At 37.9% G+C, this 10,681-nt stretch overlaps 1 protein-coding gene across 2 annotated transcripts; it reads left to right on the top strand.

The window, feature by feature from the left end:
* The first annotated feature begins 1,359 nt into the window (after positions 1–1,359).
* Positions 1,360–10,424, top strand: tfcp2 (transcription factor CP2). 2 transcript variants are annotated; one of them, XM_080031904.1, is made up of 17 exons: positions 1,360–1,626; positions 2,489–2,691; positions 3,516–3,667; positions 4,219–4,295; positions 4,435–4,540; positions 4,814–4,920; positions 5,206–5,358; positions 5,574–5,684; positions 6,146–6,234; positions 6,408–6,462; positions 6,898–6,927; positions 7,291–7,384; positions 7,722–7,812; positions 7,939–8,045; positions 8,444–8,586; positions 8,990–9,041; positions 9,176–10,424. In XM_080031904.1, the coding sequence occupies exons 2-17, from the start codon at positions 2,570–2,572 to the stop codon at positions 9,211–9,213; spliced, it is 1,527 nt and encodes a 508-aa protein (XP_079888030.1). In that variant the 5' UTR covers positions 1,360–1,626; positions 2,489–2,569; the 3' UTR covers positions 9,214–10,424. The 2 variants fall into 2 exon arrangements, with proteins under 2 accessions (XP_079888030.1, XP_079888031.1); XM_080031905.1 differs by lacking the exon at positions 6,898–6,927.
* Positions 10,425–10,681: the final 257 nt, after the last annotated feature.

Genomic DNA, 10,681 nt, shown 5'->3' with positions numbered 1-10,681 from the left:
AAACAGTAATTAGCTGTTAAGCCAAGGATGGGGTTTTGTGGTTTGTTGTGTTATGTATTATATTTTCAATCTGAATGAGGTACATGAGTGTTTGCATGTGCATTATGGAGCTTTTTGTATTATTTTCTGTAGGAAAAACAGTATTAGAGATTGTTTTTATCTTTGCCAATTCTTCAAGAATTCTTTGCACTTTAGTGACAGCAGGGAAAGTAAAAGGGGGTTGAAAGGGTTTCTGTACAGTGCAAGGTTGCAGTAATGTGTGTGAGAGAATTTAATTACTGCTTCTAAATGCTCTTGAACAACAAGAAGCTTTGCTTTGCAAAGTGTAGCAGTACTGGCAGGATTGCGATCTTCAACTTGACACACCTATCATTATTATTAATGTACTTTTTATGCAGAAATGTAAAATACTGCGGATTGAATATGAACTGTAATATGCATTAATCACATTATTTGACTGTTTGAATGACTGTATACGGTGCATTTAATGGTTCACCTCATATTTGCCTTTTGAATGACAGAAGAACTTTATTGCAGTGGACTTACAGCATAGCATACATAATCATAACAAATTAATTAATATTGCAAAGGTTTTGCTTTAACGTGTTTTACCTTCATGTTCAATGACAAAATATATATTGTTTATTATACTTAAAAAAAGAGCTAATTGATAATTATAGGATATCAGCTACTATTCACTTGACAAGAAGGCAAACAAAATGTTGATGCTTTCGGTCATTTTCTGTCAGATAAAGCAAATAAACCATGCCTTTATTAATCACTTCTTATTGTTGTGTGTGTTGATGTATTTACAATCCTAGTATTGGCCGAAATGATAGGACTTAGCGTCACAACTTTTTAAACTTTTTTTTTAATGCCATTCAGGAAGAAATCAAAGAACAGTTTTATAAAATTGGAAAAAAAAAATTAAATTACATCAATTATTTGGTTCTTAAGTTTCTCAACATGACCAAACTGTATGTCATGTCATACTGACTTGTGCGAGGTAAATGTGAGCGCAACAGGCTATATTTTTTAATTATTAAAAAAAAATGTTTCATTGATATTGATATGAGATGATTTTACATGTTCCATTACGAAAATATATATGATATATTTGCTTACTCATGCTACTCAGTTAAAGTCGAGTTATAGAAAATGTATGATTTGTGTCAGAGCCAGACTTGTGAGGGCTCTGTAATAGCCATGTCGACCACAAGCGGTAGGCGGCGGTCACGAGCCCCGGTGATCTTTGTTGGCACTTTAAAATAACAAAATAACAAAACGAAGAAGAATGGCAAAGCGGAAACTAAGGAGGTTCATTTTCCTGACGAAGCTAGATAAACAAACAAACAAAAGCAGAACATAATATCACATATATTTAGGAGCCTCTGTCAATTTTAATTAATTCCAAGTCCTAGACATGTATGAAAGAAACAAGTTATCCCCGTGAATTCCCTAGAACTGAGGCTAAGGAGGGCTAGCATACTAACTTGCTAATAAGTAAGCTGTCAGGCTGTGTAGCTTGTAGCCCGACATGTTTATTTTAGTGCTGAGGCGAAGGAGCGTGACATGATGGCACGAAACCGTGGCAGTGCTGGCCAGTAGCTACACTTTTACTCAAAGGTATGTAACTTTAATGGGGTTGCGTTATCTAATTCATTGATAAAGAGTAAAGACAGTAATATATTGAGGCTTGACGCAGGTGTTTTTCATCAGTGCACTGTTGCATGAAACGTGTTTCAAGGTTCGTGCAGATCCTTGTGAAGTATTGAAAGGCATTTAGTTTATTAGTTTAAAACAGGGTGTTTATTGGTATAAATCCTTCTTCTACGACAATCTGTAATGTGAAAACTCTTGTAGCATCTACTTTTTATCTTAAAAAAAACATGTTGTATTATACAATGCCTCTCATATTGACATCATCACACAGACTAGCATGGCCGATTTGATCGTTGCAACATTTAAAGGTGCTACGAGGAACTTTTAAATTGTTCTGAATCAGTAATTTTTCCTCTAATGATAATACATTACATGTAACAGCAGACGAGACCATCAGTGCAAAGAATGCTATTTTAATATAGTTTTTCTTAATGCCACTGTCATGGGTCCCTCACCCAGGAACAACAGCTGGCATGGTAAAAACCCTACAGCTTTTGTCCAAAGAGGTGCAAGAATTAACAAAAGCTGAAAGTTCCTCAGCACCTTGGTGACATTTATTATCATTTATTTTTGGCTTTTGATTTTTGCATTTTAAATTACCTTAAAAAAACCATTTCAATCTACAACAATAATAATCCTGTGAGACGCTCTGTGTTGTTCAGAGTGGTAAAGTAATTGAGCAATTGCTAATTTGATCATTTTGCCTTGTTTCTTTAATGTCCCTGGCTTAAAGATCACTGTTATTTTTCACAATTTAAAGTTGTAGCCACAAACATCACATGATAATACATTTCTTATTTTACTTTCTCTGCTGGATTTTGTAAAGGTTGTGGGGAAACTGGTAAAACTTGAGTCTTTAAGTTTTAAACCGGAACTGCACTCTGTAAGATCTCACCAAACCGTCACCATGGCGTGGGCTCTGAAGTTGCCCCTGACAGATGAAGTGATCGAGTCTGGGCTGGTCCAGGACTTTGACGCCAGCCTGTCGGGCATTGGACAGGAGCTTGGTGCCGGGGCATACAGCATGAGGTACAGAATCACAATACATATTAAGAGTTCTGTTTTGTTGCCAGTTGCCGCATAGGGAATGTGTTGTCTTGGTGACTTTGTGCGTTCAAGAATCAGAGAATATAAGGTTAACAGGGCTAGTATTGCACAGAACAAGAACATAAATAACTTGTGATCTTCTGCATTGAGAGATAGCCAAATGGCAAATTAATCACCACATATACAGATTAATTGCAAAGCAGCTTAGGTAAAGAATACTTTAAGATGAAATTGTAAAGGAGTATTGGACTTCATTTATCACAATGATACATTTGTGTTAATATATCTGAATCTAGTTATTTCTTTTTCTCATCTGCTGAGGTTCTATTCAAGAGTTTGTAGGTTTTGCTGACTCATGCACTTTGCTTTGCTAGAGGACGATTTGTTTCTTTGTGGCTGGTTAAGTGGCTCTGTTAAATGATACATTACAAACTGCAAAGAGCCTGTTGTTGCGGAAATTCTTCTGTCGAGAGGAGCAATGAAACGATGACTGGATATCTTGGTATTTAGTGTGTTGCCTCCATTAGAATTAATGAACTGGAAAGATATCGGTAGACAGTAAAGTGCCATTACGCCTCAAGTCTTGTCTGGTGCTGGCAGGTAGTTTCAGACTTCCCATTTGACTTTAACATATATTTATTTACCATGAGATCGAAAGCAATCATCTCTAACAAGTTAATACCAAGATATGTATTTTTTTTTTTAAATTTTTATGAATGGCATACAATGAATGGGCTCAGCATAGTGAGGTGATGAGGCGTTTGCAGATTACTAACAGCGTTGTTCTTCTTATCTCTGCTCTCCAGCGATGTTCTTGCCCTTCCCATCTTCAAGCAGGAGGAGTCCAACCTTCCTCCAGACAACGAAAACAAGATCCTTCCCTTTCAGTATGTCCTGTGTGCCGCTACCTCGCCCGCTGTTAAACTGCACGATGAAACACTCACCTACCTCAACCAAGGTTAGCATCAGGGGCCCAGACCAAAAAAAAACATAAATTTATGTGAATATATGGATATCTCAGAGTAATAATTCAAAACCATACTGACCTCAAATCTTCATAAACAAATTGAATGATTTTGGAAAATAGCGTTGGAGGGGATTCAGTTATTAAATGAATTGCAATATGATCTGTTGAAGTGTATTTTGACACACTGACAACAATATAAAGATACATTGTTTTCTGGTAGTTCAAAATGTTCAGTTTGTGTCTGTTTGAAATGTAAAGAGATTCAGAGTTCTCCGTGATGCAGATATATAGTGATGTATCATGCTTATCTCAGAGTATGTGCTATTACAAAATTATATTTGTAGCCATGACTTTGTTACCATAGAGAACATACTGTATCTAGGTGGCATCTCTTGTAACTCTTGACTAAACAAAGATGTAGAAACGATGCCTTATTGTGATTTAGTATGACAAAGGTTAGATATCACCAGTGAATTTTAGGTGTTTTGTGTCAGCCTCCTAGGAATCCATATGTTATTTACTCTATGGCTTTGTCGTTGCAGGCCAGTCCTATGAAATTAGAATGCTTGACAATCGGAAAATTGGGGAACTTCCGGAAATCACTGGTAAAATGGTGAAGGTGAGGTTCTAAAGGCCCAGCTCACACATTATGGTACAGACAACTGGTCAGTGTCTCCCAATCCTGGGACAAACCAATATAACCATTTTATCTCTAACATCCGACTTGAATTTTTAAAATAAATTCCTCTCAATTACAGAGCATCATTCGTGTGGTGTTTCACGACAGACGACTTCAGTACACAGAGCACCAGCAGCTGGAGGGCTGGCGCTGGAACAGGCCCGGGGATCGCATCCTCGACCTGGGTAAGCAATGGATGAGTCATAGCCAATGTAGTTTAATAGCTCCAGAAGGTTCTGTTCTTATTTCTATGTATATATTGTGTTCAATTTGTGTTTAGAAATAATGTTTATGTGCAGCCTGGTCTGTATATTAACCATCCAATAGCTTTTTGGGTAAATACAGTTCAGGATATTGACCGTTAGCCTAAGTAGCTTTTCGAATATATAGTGGTGATAAGATGGTGTGCATTAAGAACAATCTTGATAACAGCCTGTTTTAACATTGATCCATTGCAGATATCCCCATGTCCGTCGGCATTATCGACCCCCGGGCTAACCCCACTCAGCTTAACACTGTGGAGTTCCTTTGGGACCCATCGAAAAGAACCTCAGTTTTTATCCAGGTAGCATGACAAGAACAACACTGTCTCAACACACTTCCTGAATAACTTTCATTCATTAAAAACCGCGTCAGTAATCTTGAGCATCTTGACATTATTGAGCTAAGCTTGTTAGCATCTTTTCTGTATTTCAAAATGGCAAGTGAATTGAACGTCATTCTGAAGACAGTAATTATTAATACAGTACCAATACAACATCTGTTTATCTATTGATTTCACTGGCCTAATATTTATGTGATGTCATCATTTCTCTATATATTTAAATGTTATATTCCTTTCCATTTGTAGGTACACTGCATAAGCACAGAATTCACCATGCGTAAACATGGAGGAGAAAAGGGCGTTCCTTTCCGTGTTCAGATAGACACGTTTAAAGAGAACGAGAATGAAGAGTACACAGAACACCTCCACTCGGCCTCCTGTCAGGTCAAAGTCTTCAAGGTGAGGGCAATGCAATACAATCCAACTGTCAAGACATCAAGACAGAACCCAGAAATGCATACATTCAACATAACATTTCAATAACAGAAGACAGCATTCAAGGCCCATCAGTGTGCTTTGATCTGGGATGAAAAGAAGCATTGATGTGCTGCAATGCAAACATTCGTTCTTTATAATCAACACATAATTGATGACAGTCTCGTGACCCGTTTCAGCCTAAAGGTGCCGACAGAAAGCAGAAGACGGACAGAGAGAAGATGGAGAAGAGAGCGCCGCAGGAGAAGGAAAAGTACCAGCCCTCCTATGAAACCACAATACTGACAGAGGTTAGCACGTTATTCAGGTGTCAAAGGGATGAATCATTAAAGAAAAATTAGCTGTATCAACCTCAAAATGTTTACATCTATTCTAAATAGAGCTATAATAATTAATTCCTTGATTGGTCTGACCAACAGTAAAAAAACAACAAAGATATTCACTTTAAAATGAAACAATTGAAGAAAGAGAAAAGCAGCAAATCCTTCCATTCAGAAGCTATAACCGGAGGAGGTTTGGCATGTTTGCTTTGAGAACTAACCAACAGTTTATCAGTTATCAAAATAGTTGCTTGGTTGATCTTCTCACAGTCTAATCAGTCTGTTAACTGGTCATCTCAGCTTTAAAACTAGGAAATATAATTGTGGGTGACCCCTTAATGGTGTGAATTAACTGAAATGTAAAGGAAAGTTATAGAGAGGTTTAGTTATTTATATGCTGTAATAAACAAAAGTGTTTGGTCTGTGTGCAGTGCTGTCCCTGGCCTGAGGTCACATATGTCACCAACTCCCCATCTCCTGGCTTCAACAGCACACCAAGCAGCTTCCCAGTTTTGGAAGGGTGAGAGTCTTTCACCATTTCTTTTGCCATTACTTCATGATTAACACTGCTTGAATCCACGTAGTAGTAGCTGTGTGCTTTGATTAAGGAATATACAATGTTAAAATTCCTCCTAATGTGGATTTCACTATTATTTCAGTGTTCTAACATGGTGCATTTTTCATACTTTGTAGCAATGGATCACCAAACCACCAGCCCCCTCCTGAGCCTGTTGTCGTGGTAGCAGATGTAAGTACATTTTTTGCTTCCTGGATTTATTGCCTGGCTACGTCTTGCATCACTGAACTGCTGAATAATAACATTCACAAATGCAATGCTAGCTAACATTTGCATCATGCTAAATCTCTGCCTCCCGATAGGTTCTCTAGTCTTAAGCACTTTGAAAACCTGAAAATAATGATGAACTGCCTCAGGGTGTGAATGAAAGAATGTAAAAATGATTAATCAAAAAAAATAACTTGCATTGAAGACATCAGGAAGTATTTAATTTTCATTATAGGGAAGCAGGCAATGATACACTGCGTCTATTCTATTATTTAACCTTGATACAGTAGCCAGTTGTATAGGAGTTACTGTCTGGTTAAAGGTGCACTGTGTAACTTTGGGTGTGTCGGAGAAGTGAAGGTATATTCTCCCAAATTAATTAACAAACTTTTCTCACAGGACAATTGGATCCCTGGAACTCTGTTTGAAGTAAGAAAGCTACCTTAAAATGTATAGTTTCACTGTAATTGTTTACAGCAGCAGGGCCCACTGTTTTGTTTACACACATATCCTATTATTACATTTTGATCCAGGTGCCTCAAAATAATTGTGTTTTGATTTATGATGATAGAATTATTCCATAGTAAGAATTACATGTAAGGAAAATAGGTTTTGCCGGCTTTGTAAATGTAAACAAGTACCCCTCCCCTGAAGCTGCATAGTGCACCTTTAATCCCACACATTTCAGATGCAACTAACATGAATCTAGCTCTAAAGATATTAATATTTGAGATTGTTGCAAGTGTTTTATTATGGGTTCTGTCTTATTTTTTGTTTTGTTTTTTTCCTCAGAATTTGTTACCCACAGCAACACCACAGGATGCACAACAGTGGCTTTTAAGAAACCGCTTCTCGCCCTTCAGCCGGCTCTTCACCAACTTCTCTGGTAACAATGGCTCTTTAATACATAAGTGATGATAATAATTAAACGCAAACATTTGTTGTATCACATTAATTAATCAGGAAGAAATTACGAATCAGACAAAAATAGTGTTCTCTTGGGGGCAAGGACCTCATCCTAAAACTGTAGCTGACCCCGTTTGTCGACGTCTATGAAAAGACTGTTCCTTTACATGGATTATTTTAATAATTTCGATGTGAATTTATAATTAAATAATTGCCGTTGTTGTGTATGTTAACCCTAACAGTGTTATTGAGGTTCCCATGTTAAGATAAGGGGTTTACAGTACACTCCTAATCAAGGTCTTGTGTTTGTGAACCAGGGGCAGACCTGCTGAAGTTGACCAGGGAAGATGTCATTCAGATCTGTGGGCCAGCTGATGGCATAAGACTCTTTAACGCGCTGAAAGGACGGTGGGTCTTTTTCTTTTATATATTTCCAAAATGTAATTTCCCAAATATGTCAGGAAAGGCTTCAGACATTATGGAAATGTATGGACCTTTTTTGACATTTCTTCTCTCTGTGGATGCTGTCTACAGGGTGGTGCGCCCGCGACTGACCGTCTACGTTTGCCAGGAGTCTCAGCAGGCGCGGGAACAGCAACCAAAACATGAAAACGGAGACGCTGCTGCCAACACTTTCTTTGGTGAGCACACAATTATGGTTTACGCATGTTTGTTCTAGCAATATCAAGGAGGCATTATTTAAGTCTGTAGCTTCATATTTACCTTACAGACATGACAATGGCATCCATCTTGTCATCATACCCTGTGCGAGACATGAATAGGCATTTTTCCCAAAATGTCTACCTATTCCTTTAAAGTTTAACTGTATATCTAAGCATGGTTATTTTTGTTCTGCTGTCTGGCTGCTGCTGCCTACAACTCTGTTCTTAAATTGGTGTAGCTTTTACAGTGAAATGCCTCACTTACTGTGCAAAAGTGGATTCTTGAAGTGTAACCGCTTAACCATATTGTAATCATAACGCATATTGACACATTAAGTTCATATATTTATGTCATTTCATCCCTTCTTTTGGTGCAGTATATCACGCCATCTACCTGGAGGAGCTCACAGCCTCTGAGCTGACGGAGAAGATCGCTCAGCTCTTCAACATCTCGCCCAGACAGATCAATCAGATCTTTAAACAGGGTCCCACTGGCATCCATGTACTGGTCAGTGACGAGGTAAGAATATGTTGTGTTTTTTTTGCTTTCTCCCATTGTGAAAAGTCTAGTGGTTATTACCTATGCCAATCAATCAATCAATCAACATTTATTTCATTATTGGAGGTACAATTGTGCACAAGCCCACATTTTCAATGTAGCCTTGACCTCGACCTATAGACCACAGTATAGCAGTGCAAAGAGTGCCAAATACAATCACCTTGAATAGAAACAAGGCCATGCAAGTCACTCAAACAATAACATAAAACCAAAGACATAAAACAAAATAAATAATAAAAGAATCAAGATAAAATCAAGGAAATGTAAAAGCAAATAGAACCAGAAACAAGAATTTTAAGCACCTTTGCTCTAATAACAACGCTTTCCCTCCTGTATTAAACACATTCTCTCTTTTTTTTCACAGATGATCCAGAACTTCCAGGATGAAGTCTGTTTCGTTTTGGACACAATGAAAGGTATTTGAATGTGGCACTAATACAAGATGATGATTTATCTGTTACTATATTTAACCTAGAGAGCCTTGACGAGCTTAATCACTGAGGATTTATTAATAACACCCTCTTTTTCTATGTTATCTTCTCCTTCCCAGATGACACAAATGACGGCTATCACATTATCCTGAAGTGAACCCTGAATAGAATCTAGCGTTGCTGCCTCCTTCAAACCCAATCCAGTCTCTAATCTAGAACTATGTACATCTCGCTGATCCGATGTGGAAGATAACCCAAGACTTTTCTCACGGCTGCTAGGAGGGATATGTGACTGAAGCACCTGGCCCTCTCCTCCTCACTTTACCTTACTGTCTTACTTTGAAAGGGAGTGACTGTTACCACGGTGAAGTAATGATCTCCCCTCTTGTCATTGTCCTCTCCCTTAAAAATGGTTGCATTTCTTTCGTCGCGTTCTGAGTGTAAGCGGCGCTACAGCTGCTAATACCAATGTTTATTTGTTAGCCGAGAGCATCTGGTGTGCTGAAGCTCTGTGCTCTGTCAGAAACACTTTGAAAACTGACAATAAAAAAAAAATTCAAAGCAACAAAAAGAGATAGACATTTGCTGCGACAGTTCTTGACATGCTGTTTTGCAATGCAGCGCGATTTCTCAGCTTCTTGCAAAGGTTTCATCACCAAGGATCCACTTAAGTCCAGTCTGCAACACACATGGTGTAGCGCTGACACAATCACAGAGACAGAAAAAAAGAGGCATCAAAACCAGCAATCAGGACATTTCGGGAAAACTGTCGGAATCCAGCTGTTCTCCATAACATCTGTGGTTCCTTTGAAACTCAACGATGCCAATCTGTCACTGGTTGAACTGAGTTTTAATTTTTAATTTTTCAGACTTCAGAGCATTATAGTTAGCGAAGAGCACATATCGGCACTCATGGTTGTGATGTGAAACACTGTACTATGTTAGTGACCACAGTGGATACACCAGCAAATTGTCCTCACTCTACGTGTTTCATTTCCCGATCAGCTTATTTGGCATTTAATTATGCTTTTTTCTTTGAGACATTTTCCTGCATTATTTGTAAATAGATCATTCTTTTGAATTGCTTTCATAGGGAATTGTGTGGCTTTTTTTTTTTTTTTAAACTAACCCTTTTAACACATGTACGCCTTTTTTCATTGTTATTTTCTGGATGTTTCCACTTCCAAATACTGATACATGTGGTAGGCTGTTGGGCACACCAGAGCTGCATGTGAAAATATGTTTTTTTTTGTTTGTTTGTTTTGCTCAGTCCATTGTAGCCTACCAGGTTACATGAACTAATAAGCTTAACATTTTAGATATCCATCTTTCTCTCCAACTCCATACTTACCCATGTTCTGACCGCCATCTGTCCATCTCTTTATAACCTTTGCAAAAAAATAAAAGGTGTTTTTTTTTAAACAATCTCCTCAGAAAATGACAAATGATTTGAGTCATATATTAAAGCTTTCATTTTACTGGACAGATGTGGAGGCTTTCAACAGACACGCTCACTCATTTCGTTGCCAGGGAAACTAGCTTTGACAAGACACAATAATGATAATGTGTGGTGATGTAAATCAGATTGGGTCAAGGTACCTGTGTGTGTGTGTGTGTGTGACTGT

Source organism: Ammodytes marinus, assembly GCF_949987685.1.
Source record: "Ammodytes marinus genome assembly, chromosome: 7".
NCBI classification, from domain to species: Eukaryota; Metazoa; Chordata; class Actinopteri; order Uranoscopiformes; family Ammodytidae; genus Ammodytes; species Ammodytes marinus.
Note: the sequence above shows the minus strand (reverse complement) of the source record. Positions and strands in the feature narration are given on the sequence as shown.

Excerpts from the sequence above, each read along its gene's own strand:
- tfcp2 (XM_080031904.1), top strand. The coding sequence starts at position 2,570 with ATGGCGTGGGCTCTGAAGTTGCCCCTGACAGATGAAGTGATCGAGTCT. Across the intron at positions 6,235-6,407 it reads AGCTTCCCAGTTTTGGAAGG|CAATGGATCACCAAACCACC; the intron begins GTGAGAGTCTTT and ends CATACTTTGTAG. Across the intron at positions 6,463-6,897 it reads CTGTTGTCGTGGTAGCAGAT|GACAATTGGATCCCTGGAAC; the intron begins GTAAGTACATTT and ends CTTTTCTCACAG.